This window comes from Corylus avellana, chromosome 8 (assembly GCF_965113065.1).
Source record: "Corylus avellana chromosome 8, dhCorAvel1.hap1.2, whole genome shotgun sequence".
NCBI classification, from domain to species: Eukaryota; Viridiplantae; Streptophyta; class Magnoliopsida; order Fagales; family Betulaceae; genus Corylus; species Corylus avellana.
The window spans coordinates 21,013,050-21,039,727 of record NC_142497.1 but is presented as its reverse complement, the minus strand read 5'-3'; the positions used below and the strand labels follow the sequence as shown (position 1 = coordinate 21,039,727).

The window sequence follows — 26,678 nt, the reverse complement described above, 5'->3', positions numbered from 1 at the left end:
CGTATGTAATATCCAATGCTATTATTTCTTTAAGAGAGAGCTAAGAAATATACTAATTGTAACTTTCTGATTAAGCAGTCAGTATAAAGATGAATAGATGAATAACCCATTGAGTAAATTATAAAGAACTTTCGAGTGCTAAATTTTACAATGGTTATTTACTAGGTAAGATTGAGTTTTATAAGTGATTTAGAAAGTTCAAAATTGACTAGTTTTGTTAGAGTGATAACACAACACTTTCCCTAGGTCGTTATAATTTGAGTGACAGGATTTACTCTACCAACTCATTTAACGAATCGTAAGAAGAACCACCTTCCCTTGTAGAAGTATCAATCTTTTCCTTCAAATCCATTGCCCTCTGCCTCATCTCCTCCCCTTCTTTTTCCAACATAAGTCTTCTTACAGCTCTCTCTATCTCCCCTCTTTCCAAATGATTTTCCCATCCCTGTCCTATTCTCCATACTTGGGTCAAGTATCTTGCATGAGCCCTCTGGTTTACAAATTATGGTGAGGAGCACTCTTTCATCTTCTATCTCAACCTTCACCTCCTCCTTTAGCCCTGGAAGATGGGCCTTGAACATGTTGGCTTTTGGGGCCTTCTTCTAGTTGATTTTGGAATCACAAACGCAGAATCGAAAAGAGGGAAGGGAAAATCCTTGAAGGGGTCGAAGACGCTGCTTCGTCGACCAATCTCTTTCCTTGGTATGATCGACATTGTAATGTCACTATGATTTTGATGTTCAATGCAAGACTGGAAATGACGTAGTGGATAGCAAAAGATAAACATGAACATAGGCGTTTGGGTCCTCGGATCGAATTGAACAGCAGCACAAGGCTTGAAGGAAACGATAAAATTTGCTTAATATTATTTTTGATTCAAAACTGTCAGAAGCACATGGCTTAAAAAGTTGATGTCGGGTGCCAATTTTTTTAAAATTTTGTAATTCTTGCCCCTCTTCCACATCTCCATCCCTTCACCATAAGTCTTTTTCGACCTCTTTCTATCTTACCTCTCTCAAACTCGCCCTCCATATATGGCTCTCACTCACTCATCTTGCATTCACTCTATGGTCCCCAAAACAGGGTAAATGGGGATATAGATTTCTCTCATGGTAAAGCAAGTTACTTGAAATGAAGTTCTTATAACATGCACCCAAAGAATTCAAAGAAGGGAGAAGATAAAGATAACAAGATATTCATTCAAGCACAGGATCAAGATAACAACACGTCAACTGAAGATAGGATATGGGTCTTGTTGGCTTTATTCATAATAGCTTTCCCCCTCATTACGTGGGAAGCCCAACTCTTACCTTATTTACGCGGCCAAAAACTTCTTAGCTTTATCGATGATTGCTTTCCCCTTGCCTCTGTTTTCATTCCCCTACCTCCACTACTTCTGTTACCAATCCAGACTATGATCCAACTTATTCTGAGCACCTTTATTTCCAGAAGGCAAAAAGTCTTTTCGATAAACTAGTGGCCATACATCATCACAATACAGGTAAATATAATTAGGAAATTTTTTTGGGGACTTCCATATATGGACTTGAAATATAATCCCTCCAATCAGAAGAAAAAAAAAAGTAGTTTTGATGTTAGCATATGTGAAATTAAAATGACATAATCAGCTCTATTAGCTTGTTCAAGGAGTTATTGGAAGAACCACCATCTCTAGTGCAAAGTTCGACTCTCTCCTTCAAAATCTTGCCCCTTTTTCGCATCTCGTTTCCTTCTTCATCCACTATAAGTCTTCTTACAACTCTCTCTATCTCACCTCTCTCCAACTTACCCTCCAATTCCAAGCCTACCCTCCATATATGGCTCACATACCTTGCATTCACTCTTTGGTCCCCGAAACATGGTATACATATCATTGGAACTCCTTCACAAATACTCTCGAGTGTTGAATTCCATCCACAATGGCTCAAAAATCCTCCCACTGCACCGTGAGCCAAAACTTCCTGTTGGGGTGCCCATTTCACAATGTAACCCCTCTCGCCAATGCTTTCTTTGAAACCTTGGGGCAGTACTTCAATCCATTCTGCACCACGAATTGAGCCTGGTCGAACCACCCACAAGAAAGGTTGCTGGCTGTTTGCTAGCCCCCAAGCCATCTCAACAAGATCTTTGACGTCCATGAATGCTATGCTTCCTAAGCTTACATAAATGACTGAGTTACAACTTTGCTTATCAAGCCACGCCAAGCAGCTAATATCCTCTTCCAATAAGCTACTAGAGGAGGCCGAGGCAATCCTATGCATAGGGCCTATTGGGAAAATTGGAACTTGATATTGTTGTCGAATCTTTGCCAATGATGAATTTTCAAGGCAGTCAATTGTATTATGAATGATGGCCAAAGATGTTTTATTGTCAGAAACTATACTCACTACTTGTAAAAAGTTCTCTAAATTTGTAAAAATGGAGAGAGGTAGATCCTTGAACCTGAGTGGATAAAGCTCTGGAGCTGGATCATGTGTCTTAGATTCTGTAATCCAGAAAAGTTTGAATGTTAGTGAATTAGTTTCATGGGCTATGATCATTCAATAATAAGAAGATAATTTATGTGTACCATAAGGAGTGTGTTCTTTCTCTTGTCTCTCACTTACAATAGTAATTAAATATCAACTTTACATTTTTTTTATTAGTTTTAAACCGGTGATTTAACTTTGTACCAGATTAGAAGCCATAAGTTTATACTCCCGCGAAGTGTGCATTTGGAATGGCCTCGGGAAAGTTTCTCAGTTACATGGTGTTGAATTGAGGAATAGAAGCTAATCCCAAGAAGATCCAAGCAGTCTTGGATATGCAATCACCTAAGAATACGAAGCAGCTTCAGCAATTGACGAGTAGGATTGCAGCGTTGAACCGTTTCATCTCTTGGTCGACTGACAAGTGTCTACCGTTCTTTAAAATCCTGAGGAAAGCTTTTGAGTGGTCTGAAGAATGTGAGGAGCCCTTTGAGCAATTGAAGAAGTATCTGACGAGCACACCATTGTTAATCAGAACTGTTCCGGAAGAGGCATAATATTTATACTTGGTTGTCTCCCTAATAACTGTTAGTGCTGCCCTTATCCGAGAGGAAGACGGAATTCAAAAGCCAATTTATTTTATTAGCCGGGCATTGAGGGGAGCAGAAGAACGGTATCCTCAGATAGAGAAGTTAGCATTTGCGCTAACTATTGCTTCTATAAAGCTACGCCCCTATTTTCAAGCTCACATTATAAGAGTCTTGACCGAGTATTCATTGAAAAAAATACTCAGAAAGTTAGATCTGTCTGGCAGATTAGCTAACTGGGCGATCGAACTCGGAGAATTTGATATTGAGTTCCTCCTAAGGAACGCTATCAAAGGGCAGATATTGGCTGATTTCTTAGCAGAATTCACCAATCTGCCTGTCACCCAAGAATGGCAAAAAGATGAGACGTGTGTAGTCTACGTAGACGGATCCTCTACAAAGAGGAATGGTGGAGTCGGTGTCGTATTACTCACCCCGGATGGAGAAGAATTATGCAGTTCCTTGAGGTTGGAGTTCAAGACCACCAATAACGAAGCCGAGTATGAGGTGGTTCTGGCAGGACTCGGTTTAGCCTGAGAGATGGGAGCAGAGTTCGTTGAACTATGAAGCGACTCGTAGGTGATCGTCGGGCACATCCAAGGAGAATTTGAGGCCAGAGGAGGTAAAATGAAGCAATATTTATCAAAAGTACAAAATTTACAGAATACATTCAAGAAATACTGTATTATGAAGATCCCAAGAGAAGAGAATGAAAGAGCTGACCAGTTAGCCCGAATGGCGTCGGCAGCAGCTAGCAGCACTGAAGAGCCTGAAGAACCAATCCAAACGTTAACAAGACCTGCCGTGGCCGAGACAGTCTCGGTCTCTGCTACCGAGACCATACTGGAATGGCAGAGGAGCATAAGGGAATATTTGGAACGGGGAAGTCTCCCGTTAGATAAAAAGTCAGCAACGCAAGTCAGAACTAGGGCGGCCAGATTTACCTTCATTAACGGGATTCTGTACAAACGAGGCTTCATGCTTCCACTCTTCAAGTGTATCTCCAAGGAAGAAGGTGATTATGTCCTTCGCGAGATTCATGAAGGTATCTGCGGCAATCACTTGGGAGCGAGAATACTAGCGCATAAAGCACCAGAGCTGGTTTTTACTGGCCAAATATGAGTCGGGACTCGGTACAAACAGTCAAAAATTATGACAAATGCCAACGCTTTGCCAACATTACAAAGCAATCCCCAAAGGATCTGAGTTCAATCTCTTCCCCATGGCCTTTCTCACAATGGGGGGTAGATATAGTAGGGCCATTACCTCGTGGAATGGGGGGGGGGGGGTGAGGTTCGCGGTTGTAGCAGTAGATTATTTCACCAAATGGGCAGAAGTAGAAGCCCTGGTGAACATTACAGCCAAAAGCATCGAACGGTTCTTATGGAAGAATGTTGTATGCCGTTATGGTATTCCACATGCATTTGTAACTGATAATGGAAAGCAAGTAGACTGTGAGTCATTCCGAGAATGGTGCGCAAAGCTTCATGTAAGAAACTACTACTCTTCTCTAGCTCATCCCCAGGCAAATGGGCAGGTAGAAGCCACTAACAAGACAATTTTCAAAATTCTGAAGAAGAAACTTGGAGATCGGATGGGAGATTGGGCAGATGATCTTTTGGAGGTCTTGTGGGCATACCGAACAACCAAAAGAATACCCACTGAGGAAACCCCGTACGCCTTGGCTTTTGGGACCGACGCAGTCATACCAGCTGAGATAGGTTCGGGTAGCTACCGGGTCGAGACTTTCCATCCCAAGACAAACGATGAAGGGCTCAAACTACACTTAGACCTGCTACAAGAGAAACAGGACCAAGCTCAAGCGACCATGTCGGCATACCAGGAGAAAGTTGCTCGGTATTTTAATAAAGGAGTCAAGCATAGAAGTTTCAAGATCGGGGACCTGGTTTTACACAAGGTTACCACTGCTACGAAAGACCTGCAGAAGGAAAATTAGCTCCAAATTGGGAAGGACCCTATAGAGTGATTGAATGTAGAAGAGCAGGAGCTTATTACCTTGAAAGCATGGAAGGAAAAGCACTCCTCAGGCCATGGAATGTCGAGCACCTCAAAAAGTATTTTATCTAGCTTATTTCAGTAAGGTGATTCTTATTTGATTCTCATTTGATTCTTATTTTCCCTGTAATTTTCATTACATTTTATTAAATAAAAGAATCTCCTGAAGTTTCAATCACCTTTTAAGCATTTCAAAACAAAGTAAATTAAAAACCTGTAAAGGACGTAAAACCTTCAAACAAGGTGTGTCCGAAGAAGGTTAAAACTAGCAACCTGCAAGGGACGAACCTTCAAAAAAGGTGTGTCCAAAGAATGTTAAACTAACGACTTGTAAAGAATGTAAAACCTTCAAAAAAGGAGTGTTCGAAGAAAGTCAAACGAGTAGCCTGTCAAGAGTAGAAATCCCTTAAAAACAAAATGGGTGTGCTCGAAAAAGGTTAAACAAACTTCATAAAAGTAATCTGCTAAGAACATAAATCCTGCAAGGAAAAGGGTGTTCGAGAAACATTGCTAGTTCAATCCGAGAAATAAATATAAAACACTTCATTAAAATTTCAAGTTTATCATTTACAAAAAAATCAAATGTACTAACTACTTTATTACAAGCAAAAAAAAAAAAAAAGAAAGTGGAGTTTAGCCTTCTTTGGGGTCTGCAGATGGAGCCTTAGAAGCAGATGGGGTCTCGGCACCGTGACCAGAAGCGGTCCTCTCATCACCCGAGGACTCTTCAGAACCCGAAAACGGCCGATGAGCAAATCTGTCAATCCCCTCAACGTCGGGCATCAAATCTGACCCGAGACTGATAAGCTGTTTTAAAGCCTTATCAGAAACGGGAATGGTCTCAGGCTTGACTGTGTCAAGATCAATGGTGCGAGCAGGATCCTTGGCCCAAGACCGAGAGGTCTCAAAACCAAGGATGATCCCATCGGCCTAGGCACTATCCCGAGTCCAGGAAGCGTACGACAGTTGCTGCAAATAGTTGGAAGACTGGGCCTCGGCTTCTTTGAGTCGTAGTTTTTTCTCCTCAAGCTTTCCCCGAAAAAATTTGAGTCGTTCCTCAGCAACCGCTTGGCCGTTGATAGCCTCTTCAATTTTAGAATTTGGGCCAGCAGCATCCACCTGAGAAGCCTTCAACTGCTCTAAGACCTCTGCGTGCTTCTCCTCAAGTTGACTCAGGTCCTCCTTTACGATGGAATGATCCCCTTGGAGCTTTGAGTGATCAGCACGAAAGGTCAGCAATTCAGAAGATAGAGCCGAAATCCGGGACTCGGCCTGCACAAACTCAGCTTGAGTTGTTGACTGCTGCTAGCCAAGAAGAAGAAGCTCTTTGTCTTGCTGAGCCAACGTATCATTCAGTTTAACATTCTCAGCCTCAGAAGCCCCAAGCCTGCTTTGGAGGCTTTCGGATGCAGACTCCTGGAGAAACTTCCTCAAGTAGCAATATAAGACTACTGACTTCATAACTCCCTGCAACAGATAAAGTTAATCAAACAGAATACAACTCAGGCAAAAAGAAAGTCCTATAAAGAGTGATACTTACACACAACTGATTGAATAACATTGACTCTGCCATACCCTTGGGAGAAATGTCTCGTTTGCTCGTCAAGCTATCTTGGGGAACCAGCTCTATCAAAGCTTGAAACGGGTTCCCCAGCAATTGTCTACCAAACCGAGACAGGGGCTCTCCTACAGTCCATTCTACATTCCGAGGCTTCACCAGGGAATAACCAGAGGTCTTGGAATAGGTACCAGCCTCAGCCTCAGGTCTCGGTGTCGGAGCCCGAGACAACGCCTCGAGCACGAAAGTCGAAACTCGAGGTTGCTCCTCGGCTATCGGGGATATCACCCAAGGCCTCACTTCTATATCATCGTGCAGCCTATTATCTTCCGGCTCCATCCCCATTGAGCTGTCCGAAAACGGATCAACCAAAAGATGTTCAATATTGGGACCAGAATGGACCGGTAACACCGACTCCACGGGGATAGCAGTAGTAGCAGCAGCTCTAGGAGGTTCTACGGGGGTTGCTGTCAGAGGAGTGGCAGCAATCGGATGATTGGCGAGAATATTCTCGTAGGCCGTTACAGGAGCCACATCAGGCTATGGGTTAACTCTCCTCCGAGCAGCCAAAAGATCAGCAAAAAGGAATTTCCCCTTTCCAGCTTCGATATCAGGGCCTTTGCCCTTCACTAGCTTCCTTTTCTTCATTTGAGGAGCCTCACGCTCCTCGGGCTCATCAACCAATTGCAGAGCCTCCTTTACCCGAGACTCATCTACCTTCTTCTTGCCTTTGTCTAGAATAGGTTTTCGGGGGGTAGCACCTCGGGTATTGGCGGCTGGAGGGCCCAAATAAACAGCTGGGCGAGAAGGTCTCTTCCGTGACCCAGCGACATCCTCTCTGTCGGCATATAAACAGCGGTTTAGCGCCCCCGTTGTAACTAGTCTCTTAAAGGTCATGGCCGACTCATGACTCTGAGCCCAGAACAAAACCGTGTTAACTCGGAGCGTCTCCTCCTCCGACAAACTCAAGGTCTTGTGGAGACCCAAATGGGGGGTAGTCGTCTCCCGGGGTACTCTCGGCCCCTCCACCTTCTCTCGAGGAGCAAATTCCCATTGCTCCTGTGCAAAGAAGTACTTGTTCTTCCACTTGTGGTTACTGGTGAAAGTCTTGTCGATGAGGAAGAGTTTTCCTCATCTCGTTTGGAAATTATATAGCCCATCACTATTTGGATTCTTCTGGAGTCGATATATCCAGAGAAATTCTGGAACGGTCAGGCTCTTTCCTTCTCCAAGGGCTAGGGGCCAAACGACCACACAAGCAAAAAAATCCTCCAGCCATTGGGAACCAATTGATGGGGAGCGATATTCAGGCAACCGAGAAGCTCACAGACAACCTTGGGAAAAGGAAGGTTAAGGCCTGCACAGAACATTTCTTCATAGAGACAGACCTCGTGGCTTTCAGCATCCACAATGGCGCCTTTCCTCTCATCATCAAAACGGAGTTTCACCGTTTTTGGGATATAACAGTCCAATCTGACTCGGCGCTCATCAGCCGAGGTCAGATCTGGCTTCCACAAGGCTGGGTAAGTTTTACCCAAACCACAGTCAGACCCTGATCCTTCTCCTTGAGACATAGCCACAAAATGATAGAAGTAGAGAGAAAGAATAGAGCAGGAGAGAACAAAATGTTGCAAAAGCTCGGTGCGAAATAAGAGAGAAATAAGAAAGGAAAGATTTTATAAGGTAAAGATAAGAATGAAGAATGCCAAAGCCTTCCCCGAGATACGCACGCAATAAATGCGGCAGAAAAGGCGCCTCTGTATATTCCGCATGACAGCTGACGCTCAAAAACTGAAAAGACATCTATCCAGACACTAACACATGGAGCGACCGATACGCCCTCGGTCAGATCAACCGTCTCGGTAAAATTTGGTTTTAGTTTTCCCACCAAATATCGAAATTCAAATATTCCCGCCTTAGAGGTCTCGGATTTTTACTCAAGTTTAATTTCGGAATGCTGATCCATTTATAGGCAAGAATTTCCATAATCTTCTAGATCAGGAAATTGGGGGGTAACTATTAGGCCATGGATCCGCAGTTAAAGCCCAACGGGCCCCAAACCCGACCTAAGCTGAACAGAACACCCGACAAGGCCTCGGACAGGCTTTCCCCAAGAAGGCTTCGTAAACCAAGGAAGTCTCGGACACGAGTCCGAGACCACGCCTCGGTAGAGGCTAGATCTAAGACACAACTCTTCAAAAGCAAATAAGTTAAGTGTCAAGGGTGAAACTGTCATTCTACAATTAAAGATATGCAAATATCCTTACTAGCTCCAGTGAACATTATCTCACATTCAAAAAAAGGGCTTTCTACAGCATAGAGGTTATCCACCTACAAACAATCCCTACATAAGCGGGATAAGCAGTTATTCGAATTCAAAAGGTTATCTAATTCAAAACAACAACCTTATCACTTCGTCCCAAGATTCCTCCTCTATCAAAGTAACTGCGAACCAGATATTCAGGGATAGCAGCCCTGAGATATGCGGGGAACAAATTCTGCTCCATGCCTATAAATACAGGTCTTGATTTCTATCAATGGTATGTTCAATCTTAGCTCTAAAACTTTGGTTGCTTAAACACTCTTTACTCACTTTCTGACTTAGGCATCGGAGCTCCCCCGTCGGGACACCATCGGGGGCTCTAATCCTGTTTGCTCTTTCTATGTGTAGCTTGAAGCATCCACGAAGTTGTCAGCACCACTTCAAAGCGTGCCACGCCACCATTCCGAAAAACTGTGTATCAACATTCCTCCTCTCTCTCTCTCTCTCTCTCTCTGAGAGTTTGCATATATATGCAGCTTGAAATTTACAAAAAAGTCAAAGACAAGCCGGCCAACTTTTGGCTTTTGAGAAGATATTGAGAAAACCTAATTACTCTTATATTTTTTAAAAAAAAATGAAAAAAAAAATGAAAAAAAAAGGCAAAGAGGATTTGGGCCACCCTCATAATTAAACAAAAAATGTTTTGGATATTGTAATTTTAGTACAAATTGACTTGACACTCCATAATTAGAATCCGCACACATAATATAACTTAATGTATTCATCAATTTAAACAAAAAAAAAAAAACATGTTATAATCAAAGCAGCTTTGCCTTTTTTTTTTTTTTTTTTTTTTTTTGGGAGCTTTAAAGCATCTCTGCACTCTCTTTGATATATGTCTTTGCAATTAAAATGACTTGATCATGTCTATTAGCTCTTTCAAGGAATTGCTGGAAGAACCACCTTCTTTGATGCAAAGTTCACATCTCTCCTTCAAATTCTTTCCTCTCTTCCGCATCTCCTTTCCGTCTTCATTCACCATAAGTCTTCTTATAGCTCGCTCTATCTCACCTCTCTCCAACTGATCACTCTCCAATTCCAGGCCTACCTTCCATACATGACTCACATACCTTGCATTCACTCTCTGATCTCCGAAGCACGGTCTGCATATCATTGGAATTCCTTCACAAATACTCTCCAGTGTTGAATTCCATCCACAATGGCTCAAAAACCCTCCCACTGCATCGTGTGCCAAAATTTTCTTTTGAGGTGCCCATTTCACAATGTAACCCCTTTCGCTAATGTTTTCTTTGAAACCTTCGGGCAGTACTTCAATCCATTTTGCACCATAAATTGAGCCTGGCCGAAGCACCCATAAAAAAGGTTGCTTGCTTTGTGCTAGCCCCCAAGCCAACTCAACAAGCTCTTTGACATCCATGAATGTCACACTTCCCAAACTTACATAAATGACTGAGTTACAACTTTGCTTATCAAGCCACGCCAAGCAGCTAGTATCCTCTTCCAATAAGCTACTAGAGGAGGCCGAAGCAATCTTGTGCATAGGGCCTATTGGGAAGATTGGAACTTGACATTTCTGTTGGAGCTTTACCAATGATGAATTTTCAAGGTAGTCAATTGTATTATTAATGATGGCTGAAGATGTCTCAAAGTTGGAAATTTTACTCAGCATTTGCATAATCCTCTCTAGTACTGTTCCAGATGTGGATGTGGGGAGACTTAGATCCTTGTACCTAAGTGGATAAAGCTCTGGAACTGGATCCTGCAACCTATATTCTGTAATCCAAAAAAGTTTTAAGTGATTAATTCGATGGGATGTGATCATTTAGCAGTAACAAGTTAATTTATGCATAGAGTAATTCTATTTAATAGACTCCTGTGTAATAAAATCATCTGCAAAACAGAGGCCTGATGTATATATATATATACCTGGGAAGGAAAGGTGGCCTTCTGACTTTAGTTGGGGAAGGTAATCACGGGCAAAAAAATTGGAAGCACTAGTTGTGCGTAAGACGATGCTTGGAAGCTTCAGATCCTTTGCCGTTTCTTGAGAGAAGAACATGAAGTCATCGTGGATAATGCAGGCGATTCTGTCGTCGGAGCCGAGTTGCCTCATCACTTGAGCCAAGCATTCTGGGAAACGAGTTTTGCATTTGGCATTAAGCTCCAATACAAAATCTATTGATTGGCCACCTACGATGGTCTGGTCAGTTGAGGAATCTGGCAAGGGAATAAAGCTGAAATCTGGGTGGCTTGAAGGGTCTGGGGAGTTGTATTGGGCGTGAAAGACAGTGATGGAAAAGCCATTGGAGTGGAGAATGCCGCCCAACTGAAGCATCGGGTTTATGTGCCCTTGGAACGGCGCCGGTACCAGCACCACCCGCCGGAGGCATCTCTTTCCTTCCTTTTCCATCTCTCTCTCCCTCACACACAGACACGCGCACAAAGAGTTTGCGCCTTTAAATTGAAGAAAAATCGATCATAGAGATGCGTATGCGATGACGAAGGTTTAGAGTTTGGGCTTGACCGGATAACCCGTAAAGAAAGTTGTGGCTCTTGTTTGATCCCTTTTTATATTTCCTGGCTGCTGGGTGCTGGCGGCATTGAAAGTCTATATATCTCATAATCCTAACTATTATTTTTGAATTAAATTGTTTAGATTTTATAACACTCACCGTTTACAACATATAATATTATTAGTTTTAGATTTAAAATACACACACATGCACATATCACGAGTGATAACATGCTGATCGAGATGATAATATATATCTCAACCATTTGGATTAAAGTTTAAATAATACTGCCTAATCATTAGCTAAATTAAATGTTGTTTAATCTCTTATAAGCATGTAATGACACACTAAAAATGCACATAAATTGTAGATGCTTGCTGGAAATGGTGAAACTTTTGGGTTTAATTAACTCTACTTATTCATCAAAATGCGTACGTATGCAATGACGATTGAAAGTTCAAAGTTGGACAAGGAGTTGGGTCAAAGTAAGCAGCCATCTTTTGTTTGACCGCTTTGTCCTGTCAGGCTGAAAGTGTCCCTTGTGGTGTCGGTGGATATTACAGTAGTTTTATTTGAATATATATATATATATATATATATATATATATATATATATATATATAGTTTAAATCCAAATTAACCTACCTGATACGAGATAGGAGTTACCAAGTGTACAATATTATCCTATATAATTAAAAAACAGAGCATGATTTGGTATCTTGCCAAATCAAAATATTACTTTTGAGTTTGACATTTCTACAACCGAATATACCGTGGAAATGAAACAATTTCAGTGGGACATGGCCCAGGTTTGCTTATTGCCAACACTGGTGTAGCATGGAACAACAGTTGATGCACTGCTTTGATCGGTCAAGCTTAGATTGATCGAGGCATCCACCGAGATGTTCCAAACTTCAATTCTTGATGTTTCTTGAACCGCATTTTGATCCTGACTCAACTATAAACCTAAACCTTACAACATAACAATGAAACTAAATTTGCTAATACTAAAAACTTACGGTTGTTATTGTTTAGAATGAGTAGGAGGTCTGAATTAATTACTTGTTATTACTTATTGTAATAAATAAACAAAAGTAAATATATACTCTATTTTATAGAGCGAGAAATGATAAACTAGCATGACAAACTTCATTGTACTAATAATTAAATGAAAAAAGTTTAAGATATTATGATTTTTGTATAAATTGATGTAACAGTTAATAATTAGAATCTGCACACATAATATAACTTAATCTATTCATCAATTTAAAGAAAAAAAATATGTTATTATCAAAGCATCTTTCTATTTTTTTTCCCCGAGCTTTAAAGCATCTTTGCATTCTCTTTCTTATATCAAAGTGTCTTTGTAATTAAAATGACTTGATCATGTCTATTAGCTCGTTCAAGGAATTGCTGGAAGAACCACCTTCTCAGATGCAAAGTTCACATCTCGCCTTCAAATTATTTTCCCTCTTTTGCATCTCCTTCCCGTCTTCATCCACCATATAGAGTCGCAGTCCCTTTCGGCGGTTGAGTTTTTTTTCTGTTGGGAGACATATTGACATGGGTTCACGTGAACCGTAGAGAGTCGCAGTCCCTTTCGGGGGTTGAGATTTTTTTCTGTTGGGAGACATATTCACATGGGTTCACGTGAATAAAGCTGTTGGAAATATTGTGAATGCTAAAGTGATGCTCAATGCGTAGGGAATTAAAATAATTTGTTTATACATTATTTTAGGGTAACTTCACTTATACCCCCTATACTTTCACCCTTTTTGCAGACACCCCCCCATTGTTCAAAAGCTCTCACTTTGGTGTATCAAACTTTCATTTCCTTTCAAATATCCCCCTACCGTTAGCTTTTGCAGTTAAATCAAACGTTTAATTTAGTAAAAGACCTTTATACCCCTAACTTTTTTTAAAATTTCAAATTTACCCTTATTTATAAATAAAAAATTATAATTATAATTATTATATTAAAAAATAATATATAAAATATATAAAAAAGTGACCCACCGGGGGGTCACAAGTGACCACCGGTGACCCACCGGCGGGTCACAAAGTGACCCACCGACGGGTCACAAGTGACCCCCGGTGGGTCACTATTTTTTATTTTTATTTTTTTTTATTTTTTTATTTTTTTTTTTAATATATATATAATAATGTCACTATTTTTTTTTTCTTTTATATATATATATATATATATATATATATATAATAAGAATAATAATAATGCCACTATTCTTTTTTTCATTTAAAAAAAAAAATATATATATATATATATATATATATATATATATATATATATAATAAGAATAATAAGAATAATAATAATGCCACTATTCTTTTTTTCATTTTTAAAATATATATATATATATATATATATATATATATATAATAATATTATTAATAATAATGCCACTATTCTTTTTTTCTTTTTTAAAATATATATATATAATGCCACTAGTTTTTTTTCTTTTTTCTTTTTTTTTTTAAATATATATATATGTGTATATATATATATATATATATATAATGCCACTATTTTTTTTTTCTTTTTTAAAATATATATATATATATATATATATATATATAATAATATGACCCGTGGGTCACAATACGGGTGGGTTAGATCCACCGGTAAACCCACGGGTTAGGATTTAAAAAAAAGAAAATTATTTTTTAATAAAAGATAAGGGTAAGATTGAAATTTCACACCCTTCCGTTAGGGTTTCACGGAAAATTCTAACGGAAGGGGCAAAGTGAAAGGAAACGAAAGTTTGATACACCAAAGTGAGAGCTTTTGAACAATGGGGGGGTGTCTGCAAAAAGGGTGAAAGTATAGGGGGTATAAGTGAAGTTACCCCATTATTTTATTATAAATATATAATTTATATTTTGTAAGAAAATAATATTTTAATAAAACAGAGAAAACTAAGAGAAGTTATTGACAAAATCCCACCAGCCACCAGACAAAATGGGTCAAAGAAAAGCCACGTGCTTCCTTACAGTTTATGTAGTCAAAAGTTGGCATCAATTATGTGATTGCTCCACTTCTAGACCTCGTCATTGCATACGCAATCGGACGCAGAAAACTGTTTTATTCAGAGTCAGTTGTTATGAGAACTTCATTTCATGCAATTTTGGCTCCCATGAGAAAAACCGTGCGCGCGTGTGAGAGACAAGCGGAGATGGAAAAGCGAGGAAATATCCGGCGTCTCAACCGGGTGGTGCTTGTACCAGGTCCGTTTCAAGGCCACATAAACCCAATGCTTCAGTTGGGAAGCATCCTCCACTCCAATGGCTTCTCCATCACCGTCGTTCACGCCCAATACAACTCCCCCAAACCTTCCAGCCACCCGGATTTCAGCTTTCTCCCCTTACCAGATACCTCATCATCGGCCGCCACCACTGGCGAGATCATAGATTTTGCATTGCAGCTTAATACAGATTGCAAAGCTCGTTTCCAGGAATGCTTGGCTCAAGTGATGAGGCAACTGGGACCGTACGATGGAATCGCCTGCATCATCTACGATCAGCTCATGTACTTCTCCGAAGCAGCTGCAAAGGATCTGAAGCTTCCATGCATTATCTTTCGATTAGGTAGTGCTGCCGTTTCTCTTGCTCGTGATGCCCTTTTCCAACTGAAGGCAGAAGGCCACATTCCCTTCCCAGGTATATTCAAGATGAAAAAAGGATACAGTAATATTGCTATCGCATTTTTATTTCGTAATTATTTTAAAATGTAGACGTGGCAGTCCTAACCCATTTTTGAATTTTTTCTTTAACATGAGGATTGGTTAAATGAAACTGTATATATAAACAGATTTGAAATCTAAATTATCTTCTTGCATGATCATAACCCATCAAACTAATCACTTGAAAACTTTTTTGTATTACAGAATCTAGGTCGAACGATTCAATTTTGGAGCTTTATCCACTCAGATTCAAGGATCTACCTATATTTTCGGAAAAATTAGAGAACTTTTTGCAACTATTGAGTAATACTAATAACATTAGAACATCTTCTGCCATCATTTATGATACAGTTGATTGCCTTGAAAATTCGTTATTGGCAAAGATCCAACAGCAATGTCAAGTTCCTACCTTCCCAATCGGCCCATTGCATAGAATTTCTTCAGCCTCCTCTAGTAGCTTATTGGAAGAGGACACTAGTTGCTTGGCATGGCTTGATAAGCAAAGTTGTAACTCAGTTATTTATGTAAGCTTAGGAAGCATAGCATCCATGGACGTCGACGAGCTTGTTGAGATGGGTTGGGGGCTAGTGAACAGCCAACAACCTTTCTTGTGGGTGGTTCGGTCGGGCTCAACTCTTGATGCACAATGGATTGAGGTGCTGCCCCAAGGTTTAAAAAAAAACATTGATGAGAGGGGTTATATTGTGAAATGGGCACCCCAAAAAGAAGTTTTGGCACATGGTGCGGTAGGAGGATTTTTGAGCCATTGTGGATGGAATTCAACACTTGAGAGTATTTGTGAAGGAGTTCCAATGATATGCAGACCATGTTTCGGGGACCAAAAAGTGAATGCAAGATATGTTAACCATGTATGGAGGGTAGGCCTAGAATTGGAAGGTGATCTGAAGAGAGGTGAGATAGAAAAAGCTGTAAAAAAACTTATGATCGATGAAGAAGGGGAGGCCATGAGGGAAAATGCTAAGAAATTGAAGGAGAATGTTAAACTTTGCATTAAAGAAGGTGGTTCTTCTTACAATTCCATAAATAGACTAGTGGAGATGATTAGGTCGTTTTAATATGACTATATATGGAGGTCCAATATTTTTAATATATATATATATATATATATATATATATATATATATATATATATTTCTTTTGTTGTCCCTTATAGTACTGTTGTATTGCTTTCTACTCCCTAGGAAAGAGCTTTTTCTTATTTATTATTTGGAGAGGCACATGCTAATTGATTCTATATATTCCTATGTTTGATAATAATTAATATATGTAATTTTTTATTTAACAAGTAGATAGACGTGCATTCAATCTAAAAAAGTAGTCTCTTTTTTATTATTATTTTTTTTTTAATGATAAAAAAGTAGTTATGAATTAATGAGTATATAAATATGGTTTATACATGGGTTCATTAAGATAACCCTGATCAGCAGTTATTGTACCAAGTTTTAACCGAATTTCATAAGACATGGCTAATAACATAATCGAGTCGAGTACTAATCGAGTTTATCTCAAGTTCGCTCATGAGCTACTATGATATTAAGTTCGACGAAAATAGGTGAACAAATAAATATATCATTTATCTACATAATTAATGATGACGGTCTTCATTTCTTTCCTTTAATTTGGTGCTCATTCTTAGAATTTATTGGGGGAGAAATATATATATATATAACATGGAGTGTTAAAATATGCAATAATGCAGGCTATTGTTTCTTACTACCCTTTCGAGTTTCGGCATCTGAATAGGCCCGTAAAGTGCAAGAAATAGACCACAATGCCGCCAGCCGCCAGGAAAAAGGGATCAAACAAGAGCCACAACTTTCACCAACAATAATTTCAAACTTTTTTCATTTCCCTACTCGTTACATTTTTCAAAATTTGTCTTTTTTTTTCTAATGTTCATATTTTTTAAAATTCATATTTTCCTAACGGTCATTTTTTTTTTTTTTTTACCTATTATATTTTTTAAAATTTGTACGTCTTTTTCGGAATCAATCCACTCTCAGAGTGAAAAAAACCCAAGCACAAAGCGTCCAGATCGATCATGCATGTACGTATTTGAGAGAGCAAGGATAAAAATGATTTTTTATTGGAGGAGAGATGATAGAACGAATTTTTTAACACATTTCGATCACATTATAACATGTGTCAACATGTTGTAAAAGAGATATAAATCTAGTATTTTTATATTACTTAATTACCTTATTAAATAAACAAAATAAATAATTACTGTTGTAGGAGAATATGGGATCATAAAATAGTGTCCCATACTTCCCAATATAGATAAATATAATTAAGAGATTTTTTTGGAACTTCGATATATGGACTTGAAATATGATCCCTAGATAAGAAGAAAAAAAAAAGAAGTTTTGATCTAGCTTCTTGGGTCTGAGTACTATTGAACAGCTTTGCATCCTTTCGGTTGAACGACCTTCGATCGAGCGTCTCATTTTTTAGTATTGGACTTGATGCATTTCTTTGATCGGTCGACATTTCTTGAACCACAAACTTCAATTCTTGACATTTCTTGAACCGCATTTTGATCCCGATTCAACCCTAAACCTTAGTACATACCATGTTTTGATATTAATTTTGCCAATACTAAAATCCTAATACTTGTTATTTTTCATAATAAATATGAGGTCAGAAATTAATTACTTGTTATTACTTCTCGTAATAAAAATAAATAAATAAATAGATACTCGTTTTTAGAAGAGCAAGGAATGATAAACTAGAATGACGAACTTCTTGGTACAAATAATTAAATGAAAAATGTTTGGAGTGTTTTAAATTTTATTATATTTTTTTGTACAAACTAACGTGAAAATCTATAATTAGAATCCCCACACATAATATAACTTAAATCATCCATCAATCTAAATAAAAAATAATAATAACTTTTGATCAAAGCATCTTTGAATTATTTTTTCTCAGTTTTAAAGCATCTTAGCCTTCTCTTTCTTATATCAAGGCGTCTTTGCAATTAAAATGACATGATCATGTCTATTAGTTGTTTCAAGAAATTGTTGGAAGAACCACCTTCTCTGATGCAAAGTTCAAATTTCTCCTTCAAAATCTTTCCCCTCTTTTGCATCTCCTTCCCCTCTTCATCCACCATAAGTCTTCTTACAACTCTCTCTATCTCACCTCTCTCCAACTCACTCTCCAATTCTAGGCCTACTCTCCATACATGGCTCACATACCTTGCATTCGCACTTTGGTCCCCGGAACATGGTTTGCATATCATTGGAATTCCTTCGCTAATGCTCTCCAACGTTGAATTCCATCCACAATGGCTCAAAAACCCTCCCACAGCAATATGTGCCAGAACTTCTTTTTGGGGTGCCCATTTCACAATGTATCCCCTCTCGCCAATATCTTCTTTGAAACCTTCAGGCAGTAGTTCAATCCATTTTGCACCACGAATTGAGCCTGGCCGAACCACCCACAAAAAAGGTTGCTTGCTATTTGCTAGCCCCCAAGCCATCTCAACAAGCTCTTTGACGTCCATGAATACCACGCTTCCCAAGCTTACATAAATGACTGATTTACAGCTTTGCTTATCAAGCCATGCCAAGCAATTAGTGTCCTCTTCTAATAAGCTACTAGAGGAGGCTAGGGCAATCCTATGCATAGGGCCTATTGGAAAGATTGGAACTTGACATTGCTGTTGGATCTTTGCTAATGATGAATTTTCAAGGCAGTCAATTGTATTATAAATGATGGCCGAAGATGTTTCAATCTTGGAACCTTTGCTTATTAGTTGCAAAAACGTATCTAATTTTCCAAAAACAGAGAAAGGTAGATCCTTAAACCTGAGTGGATAAAGCTCCGGAACTGGATCCTGCGACCTAGATTCTGTAATCCAAAATAGTTTAAGTTATTAGTTCAATGAGATGTGATCATTTAACAATCACAAACTAATTTATGTGTAGAGTAATTCTATTTAGTAGGCTCTTATACAATTGTCATACAACACTTGAATCAATGTTTTGGTTTTTTTTTTTTTTTTTTGTCACATTATCCGGTTGCACGCAGTCATACAAAACTCTACTAAATTGTATTATTCTTTGTGGAACATATATAATAATAGATATACCTGGGAAGGGAATGTGGCCTTCTGCCTTTAGGTTGATAAGGGCAGTACGGGTAAGAAAACTAGAAGCACTAGCTGTGCGTAAGATGACGCTTGGGAGATTGAGATCCTTTGCTGTTTCTTCAGAGAAGTACATGAATTCGTCGTAGATAATGCAGGCGATTCCATTAATGTCGGAGCCCTGTTGCCTCATCACTTCATCAGCCAAGCATTCTGGGAAACGAGCTTTGCATTTGGCATTAAGCTCCAATGCAAAAGCTATTAACTCGCCAGCTAAGATGTTGTGGTCAGATGAGGAATCTGGCAAGGGAATAAAGCTGAAATCTGGGTGGTTTGATGGGTCTGGGGAGTTGTATTGGGCGTGAAAGACAGTGATAGAGAAGCCATTGGAGTGGAGAATGCTTCCCAACTGAAGCATTGGGTTTATGTGGCCTTGGAACGGCGCCGGTACCAGCACCACCCGCCGGAGACATCTCTTTCCTTGCTTTTCCATCTTTCTCTCTTTCACAGTCACAGACACGCACACACAGAGTTTGCACCTTTAAATTGAAGAAAATTCGACCATAGAGATGTGCGTATGCAATGACGAAGGTTTAGAGTTGGGCTACGTATCGACGTGGAGTAATCACATTGACTGGATCTGGATAAGCCGTAAAGAAAGTTGTGGCTCTTGTTTGATCCCTTTTTCCTGGCTGCTGGTGGCTGGTGGCTGGCGGCATTGTGTCATTAAGTAGTGTAAAGTAAAAGAATATTTGTTTAAGATGGTAAAATTACAAAATAAACCTCATCAGGTCATTGAGCATGGATACAATATTTGAAAACTAAATTTACAATTATCAAATCTGTACTATTTGAATTCAAGTTGAGCAATTATCAAATATGTAATATTACTTGAATTCAACTTGAGAAAGATAGATCTTTGGATAGGATAGATCTTCCAGTTGTGCTAATTCTTTGAATGATTTGTTAGCTGTGGATAAGGATGTATTCCAAATCAGTAGAAGATTGTTTTCTAAAATAAAAAATAAAAAATTATCTACTACAAAAGAAGATGAAAATAGGATAAGAGTTATCGGTGGTTGCCAACGAGGATAGCTCGATGCCTAAGTCAGTAATTATGTTTGAAAGTGCATGAGTTTAAATGAGAAATCAAGCAAGGGCAAATTGATCACCAGAAAATGAGTTGGAGTTTCCTTTTTATAGGTATTTGATAGTAGCTATCACATTAGCATAGTAGGTCCTACATTTCCCAAGAGTCCACGTGTGCTCTCTGAGTGAGACGGATCATGGGTAGCAGGTGTACTTGAGTATTAACCGCTGACATAGGTTCCCGCGTATTCTTCGGAAACACGCGTTTGATTTTGGATAACAGGGATGCACTTGGACCGATGAATCCTCAGTGGGTCTAATATATAAAACTCAAATTTGTCTAATGTACAATTAATATGAGACTTACTACCCAAACTCATTTACAATCTGCACTCATAATATGGACTTGACACATCCATCAATGTAAAGAAAAAATAATTAGTTTTCACCAAAGCGTCTTTGCAATATTTTTCAATTAAAACATCTCTGCAATTAAAATGACAAAATCTATTAGCTCGTTCAAGGAAATGTTAGAACCACCTTCTCAATTTCTTGTACCTTTCTCTCGACTCCTTTATTTTTCTCACTATGGTCCCCAAACTAATTTTTTTCCTATTCTTACCACAAAGACACCAAGTTGTGCGCAATGGACTATCTTTTTCTTATTCAATTAACAGCTTCTATCGTTCAAAAGCTGAATCTCTTCAAGGATTAAAACTTTTACTTTCATTATTTCGAATATCAACTTTTTTTTGCTCTTTTTTCATAGATAAAAGGCTAATAAAGTTACTAGAAGTGCTAATTAATTATAAGGTTCAAGCACAATTGTTAGTTAAATAGACGGCGTCTAACCTAATATTAAAAACATTTTCGATTGGTCATCCATTCTGATAAAAAAAATCAGAAATACCTCCCTTTATAATTCCTTTTCCATTTGATTAATTTTTTTTTTTTTTTTAAGTAACCTTTCACAAGCCTAATAAAAGGTGGTGGGGCCATAACGAATATCAAACCCAAAGAGCTTGTTTGGGAATGAACTTGGTAGGTAATTTTTGGTTTGAAAGTGATTAATTAATGTGATGTCAAATTTTTTTATATGAACAAGTAAAAAAAATTTGTTTTGTAGTGATTTTTTCATTTAAATAATAATAAAAAATAATTAATGTGATTTTTCTAAGAATATTTGTGAGTTAAAAAAAAACAAAAAAACAAAAACAAAAAACAAAAAAATTGTGGACTTCCATTGCCAAACCAGCACATAGTTACAAGTCTAACAGAAACTCCGGTCTAGACGACTCATGAAAACAATAGGTCAGGAACGTTCTAGCAAATGCATTTTTTCTTTTCTCCCAAAAATACTAGAATGGTCCTTTCATCACTTTAAATACCCAACCTATCCTTCCTCCAGCAAACAACCAACTCCGAGTACTAACAGCAATTTGAAGAAGCCCTCTCATCAACCACACAATCTTAATTTCTTTTACAGTCTTTCCTCGAACATCAAAATCGCAGCGAGAATGTCGATCATACCAAGTTTCTTTGGTGGCCGACGAAGCAGCATCTTCGACCCCTTCAAGGATTTCCCGTTCCCCACATTTCCCAAACTTTCTCAGGAAAATTCTGGGTTTGTGAACACCAGAATCGACTGGAAGGAGACCCCAGAATCCCACGTGTTCAAGGCCGATCTTCCAAGGCTGAAGATGGAGGAAGTGAAGGTCGAGATCGAAGAAGACAGAGTGCTCCAGATCAGCTGAGAGAGGATTGTGGAGAAGGAGGACAAGAACGACACGTGGCATAGGGTGGAGCGTAGCAGCGGAAAGTTCACGAGGAGGTTCAGGCTGCCGGAGAATGTGAAGTTGGAGGAGGTGAAGGCGTCCATAGAGAACGGGGTTCTTACTGTCACTGTTCCCAAGGAGGAGGTGAAGAAGCCTGAGGTGAAATCCATTGAAATTTATGGTTGAACATTGTATCCGTTGGATTGTTATGGTCCTGAAATAAATAAATAAAATTGATTAATAAATGTCAATGATCTGTGTCACGATGGTTTCAGTGTGATTAACTTTTATTGGGTATGTTTCGTGATTTGGGCCTACTTTTGCCTCTCACTGGCCCATTACATTCTCGGCTTGGAACCCATTACATTCTCTTGATCGACTTTTTTTTTTTTTTTTTTTTTTTGGATCACCGGGAATGGGAATGGTTTCAAACAATCTATAGGAAGCGGCATTATTTTACAATAAGATAGTAGAGCAACTATAAAAGAAAAGGAGCTTTTACTAAATGTCAATTTCTACTGTGTACGACACATGGAATAAGTGAATATTCTATTTATCGACTTATTAATTTAGGGTTTATTTGTGATTATGTTTAAGAGGCATAAAAGTGCGTTTAATACTTAAAAAATCTGTTTGAAAAAAAATATATATATTCGTTTCGTAAAAAAGTAAAAGCTTTTTTAAGGGTCTAAAAAGCCTAAAAATAGTCAAAACTTATTTTTGGTAAAAGATTAAAAATAAGTTTTTACAAAAAAAATATTTTTTTTATTTAAAAACTCTATTTTTCATACGCAATTTCAAACAAATTTTTAGTCAGGACATTAAACGCACCCTCGTGTGAAAGCTTAGTTTGGTGGCGTGGTGGGTTGGTTGGCCATCCTCAAGGGGACAAAGACCCCATGTTCGTGGTGGTGCGATGGGCTCTCCATAGAATAGCTTGATAGATCCTTTGCATACTCAACGATCTATTAGAGCAAAAGATTAGGGTTGACTTCAATGGTGGAATTGACTTAGAATGGCCTTGGGGGGGCAGACATGGTAAGTTAAGTGTTTTTTAGTTATATATATATAACTTGCTAATACGTGTCAACATGTTATTGAAGTCAAGTCAGCCACTAAAAATAATTTAATACTCACAATTAGATTACAACACTTATCAACAAGTTATAAAAAAGTTATAAGTCTAGCGCTTTTCTATTACTTACCACATTAAATAGAATAAATAAATAAATACTCTACGTAGAAGAGTAAGGAATGATAAACTAGTGTGCCATACTTCACAGAAATATCATCCCTCCACAAGAAAATAAATAAATAAATAGTTTCGATCAAAGCATTTTTTAAATTAACATGACATGATCATCTTTATTAGCTCCTTCAAGGAATTGTAGGAAGAACCATCTTCTTTAGTGCAAACTTCGATTCTCTCCTTCAAATTCTTGCCCCTCATCTGCATCTCCTTCCCTTCTTCATCAACCATAAGTTTTCTTATGGCTCTCTCTATCTCATCTCTCTCCAATTCACCCTCCAATTCCATGCCTACTCTCCATATATGGCTTACATATCTTGTATTCACTCCTTGGTCCCCATAACACGGTCTGCATATCATTGGAATTCCTTCGCAAATACTCTCCAGCGTTGAATTCCATCCACAATGGCTCATAAACCCTCCTACTGCACTGTGCGACAAAATTTTCTTTTGGGGAGCCCATTTCACAATATAACCCCTCTCGCCAATGTTTTTTTTAAAACTTTCGGGTAATACCTCAATCCATTCTGCACCAAAAACTGAGCCTGGCCGAACCACCCACAAGAAAGGTTGCTGGCTGTTTGCTAGCCCCCAAGCCATCTCAACTAGCTCTTTGGCGTCCATGTATGTCGAGCTTCCCAAGCTTACATAAATGACCGAGCTAGAACTTTGTTTATCAAGCCATGCCAAGCAGCTACTGTCCTCTTCCAATAAGCTACTATAGGAGGCCGAGGCAAACCTATGCATTGGGCCTATTGCAAAAGTTGGAACTTGACATTGTTGTTGAACCTTTGCCAATGACGAATTTTCAAGGCAATCAATTGTATTATAAATGATGGCGGAAGATGTTCCAATGTTGGAAGCTTTACTCAATAGTTGCAAAAAGTTTTCTAATTTTTCCATAATAGGTAGATTCTTGAACCTAAGTGGATAAAGCTTTGGAACTGGATCGTTCGACTTAGATTCTGTAATACAAAAAAGTTTTTTAAGTGATTAGTTTGATGGGTTATGATAATTTAACCGCAAGAAGATAATTTAGATTTCAATCTAATTATATATACAGTTTACCTGGGAAGGGAATGTGGCCTTCAGCACTGAGCTGGAAAAGGACATCACGAGTTAGAGAAATGGCAGCGCAACCAGTGCGTAAGACGATGCTTGGAAGCTTGAGATCCATCGCCGCTGCTTGGGAGAAGTACATGATCTCATCGTAGATGATGCAGGCGATTCCATCGCCCGGGCCCAGTTGCCTCATCACTCCAGCCAAGCATTCCTTGAAACGAGCTTCGGAATTGATGTTAAGCTGCAATGCAAAAGGTATGAACTCGCCGGTTAAGGCGGATGAGGAATCTGGCAAAGGAAGAAAGCTGAAATCTGGGTGGGTTGAAGGATCGGGGGAGTTGTATTGGGTGTGAACGACGGTGATAGAGAAGCCATTGGAGTGGAGGATGCTGCCCAGCTGAAGCATTGGGTTTATGTGGCCTTGGAATGGCCCTGGCACTAGCACCACCCGCCGGAGACGTCTCTTTCCTTGCTCTTCCATTGAAATTTCTGTCTCGCAGACACAGAGAGTGTTTAGGGTTGAAAATAGATGGGAAAGATCTGAATCTTGATAGCGTATGCAATGACGAAGGTTAGTGGTGGAGGCATCAACTGGATATATACATATATAAAGAGTTAAGAAAGTATGGAAATCGAGGCAACCTTGGCTGCTTGTGCTTTCTCAGTAATGACAGAGAAGTGAGAGAACCCCATATATTAATATATGACAACATGTTTAGCTGTCGGTCTGGTTTAACTTAGAAAAGTCAAGTCTTGTCGATGGAGTTGGACCAGCTGAATTTTTGTTTTGGCTTTTAAGAGTTTTAGCCTTCATTCGAAGTCTGCTCAGCTGTGCTCTCCCACTTGGATTTTTTTAAAAAAAAAAATTTTAGTTTTAAGCCATCACGTGTTAACCATCATGGTAAATAAATACAAATCATTATATTCAAGAATATACGAAGTCAAAGTCGACGTCTATCGAAGATAATGACAGCTGCATTTTTTCAGCTTTTTTTTTTTTTTTTTTTTTTTTTTTTTTAATTAAGAAGGGGATCTTTACCGCTCTTAGATCCGGATGGACGAGATAATGGATGATCCTATGAAAATGCTTCCAAACACTAAGTGAAAAGCGGCCAATTTAGTCAAACAATGTGCTCTAAAGTTAGCACTCCTAGAAACTTTCTCAGCCTTCTAGCTAAAGAATGAATGTAAATACAAAGAAATATCATAAACAACATTAGAAAAATTCCAACCCACAAACAGCTGGGGCTGTTGAATAGCAAGGACTGCATTGAGGGCATCCCCTTCAAGGATGAGAGAGTAAGCACCACAAGAAACTGCAGTATGAACCGCCAAAAGGGCTGCATGAGCTTCACCTAAGGCGACATCCTTCGTAAGAATTTTCTTAGTAGCAGCTTCAATGATGTTACCATTTGAATCACTTAATTACCACTGTGGCAGCCATTGCAAAATCTAAAGACAAAGCCACATCAAAATTTGCCTTGGTGGTACCTGGCAGAAGAGGAGACCAAATGGAGGACAAAGTGGAATCAGTCCATGCATTACAATGATCCGCTGTGGTATAAGCAATCAGAAAGAGAGACTGCAAAGGGGATGGGTTTAGAGCTTGATGGACAAGCTGGTTCCTGGAAAACTATATATGGTCCATGGTGATGGCAGCATGAAGTTGGAACTTGCGAACTTCCTAAATGGGAATTGCAAGCTTCTGATGAGGCCTCAAAATAGCCACAATCCAATCTGCAAAAGGCTGCTCACAAAAAGCATCAGTAAGAAGTGGCCATGGAGAGCTCCTCCATAAAATCTTAGCAAAGGAGCACTCAAGCATAATGTGAGAGAGAGATTCTTGAGGGCCTTTGCAAAACGGGCAACACCAAGGATCTAGATCAAATGAGTTAACAAATCTGGCCAAAGAAGCACGCACAAGAAGAATATTCCACGCCAACTTCAAAAGAAGATGTTTTAACCTATGCTGCAACTTCAAACCCCAAAGACATGACCAATCTTCAGGAGATAGAAGAGAAGAACGGGAAGCCAAATCCTAAGAGGCTAATTCATGAGCTGACCTAACAGAAAACAGCCCCTTCGAAGAAGCAGCCTAAGTCCACCTATCACTGAAATTTTCATGATATAAGTAAATGTTTTGAATGTGTTGAGCTGAAAACTTCTATTCTTTTAAATGTTCAGTGTGTAGTTTATGATTTAGTTTTTCAAATGTCAATTATTCATCACGTTATAATTGTTTATATATACAACTAATTAATACAA

The 26,678-nt window shown here is 38.8% G+C and overlaps 4 protein-coding genes and 1 pseudogene across 5 annotated transcripts; 2 read left to right on the top strand and 3 right to left on the bottom strand.

Moving 5' to 3' along the window:
* Positions 1-413: 413 nt before the first annotated feature.
* On the bottom strand, positions 414-19,758 carry LOC132164010 (UDP-glycosyltransferase 76E2-like). 2 transcript variants are annotated; one of them, XM_088519044.1, is made up of 2 exons: positions 19,242-19,758; positions 414-2,485 (listed from the first exon to the last, which is right to left on the bottom strand). In XM_088519044.1, the coding sequence occupies exons 1-2, from the start codon at positions 19,729-19,731 to the stop codon at positions 1,611-1,613; spliced, it is 1,365 nt and encodes a 454-aa protein (XP_088375170.1). In that variant the 5' UTR covers positions 19,732-19,758; the 3' UTR covers positions 414-1,610. The 2 variants fall into 2 exon arrangements, with proteins under 2 accessions (XP_088375170.1, XP_059430402.2); XM_059574419.2 differs by lacking the exon at positions 414-2,485 and adding an exon at positions 18,037-19,000.
* LOC132164486 (UDP-glycosyltransferase 76E1-like) lies at positions 9,757-11,337 on the bottom strand. The gene is made up of 2 exons (XM_088519199.1): positions 10,840-11,337; positions 9,757-10,686 (listed from the first exon to the last, which is right to left on the bottom strand). Exons 1-2 carry the CDS (start codon positions 11,321-11,323, stop codon positions 9,800-9,802), a joined length of 1,371 nt encoding a protein of 456 aa, XP_088375325.1. The 5' UTR covers positions 11,324-11,337; the 3' UTR covers positions 9,757-9,799.
* Positions 14,589-16,212, top strand: LOC132164617 (UDP-glycosyltransferase 76E2-like). Its single transcript, XM_059575153.1, has 2 exons — positions 14,589-15,101; positions 15,329-16,212. The coding sequence occupies exons 1-2, from the start codon at positions 14,618-14,620 to the stop codon at positions 16,198-16,200; spliced, it is 1,356 nt and encodes a 451-aa protein (XP_059431136.1). The 5' UTR covers positions 14,589-14,617; the 3' UTR covers positions 16,201-16,212.
* A 1,894-nt stretch (positions 19,759-21,652) lies between the features above and the next one.
* LOC132164011 (18.5 kDa class I heat shock protein-like) lies at positions 21,653-22,305 on the top strand (annotated as a pseudogene).
* Positions 22,306-23,317: 1,012 nt separating this feature from the next.
* LOC132164372 (UDP-glycosyltransferase 76E2) lies at positions 23,318-24,981 on the bottom strand. The gene is made up of 2 exons (XM_059574876.2): positions 24,420-24,981; positions 23,318-24,316 (listed from the first exon to the last, which is right to left on the bottom strand). The coding sequence occupies exons 1-2, from the start codon at positions 24,892-24,894 to the stop codon at positions 23,448-23,450; spliced, it is 1,344 nt and encodes a 447-aa protein (XP_059430859.2). The 5' UTR covers positions 24,895-24,981; the 3' UTR covers positions 23,318-23,447.
* Positions 24,982-26,678: the final 1,697 nt, after the last annotated feature.

Bases quoted from the DNA above. Each gene is read 5' to 3' on its own strand.
- LOC132164486 (XM_088519199.1), bottom strand. From the start codon at position 11,323: ATGGAAAAGGAAGGAAAGAGATGCCTCCGGCGGGTGGTGCTGGTACCG. The intron at 10,687-10,839 runs GTATATATATAT...TTTGGATTACAG, and splicing joins AGGCCACCTTTCCTTCCCAG to AATATAGGTTGCAGGATCCA.
- LOC132164372 (XM_059574876.2), bottom strand. From the start codon at position 24,894: ATGGAAGAGCAAGGAAAGAGACGTCTCCGGCGGGTGGTGCTAGTGCCA. The intron at 24,317-24,419 runs GTAAACTGTATA...TTTGTATTACAG, and splicing joins AGGCCACATTCCCTTCCCAG to AATCTAAGTCGAACGATCCA.
- LOC132164617 (XM_059575153.1), top strand. From the start codon at position 14,618: ATGGAAAAGCGAGGAAATATCCGGCGTCTCAACCGGGTGGTGCTTGTA. The intron at 15,102-15,328 runs GTATATTCAAGA...TTTGTATTACAG, and splicing joins AGGCCACATTCCCTTCCCAG to AATCTAGGTCGAACGATTCA.
- LOC132164010 (XM_088519044.1), bottom strand. From the start codon at position 19,731: ATGGAAAAGCAAGGAAAGAGATGTCTCCGGCGGGTGGTGCTGGTACCG. The intron at 2,486-19,241 runs GTATATCTATTA...TCTGGATTACAG, and splicing joins AGGCCACATTCCCTTCCCAG to AATCTAAGACACATGATCCA.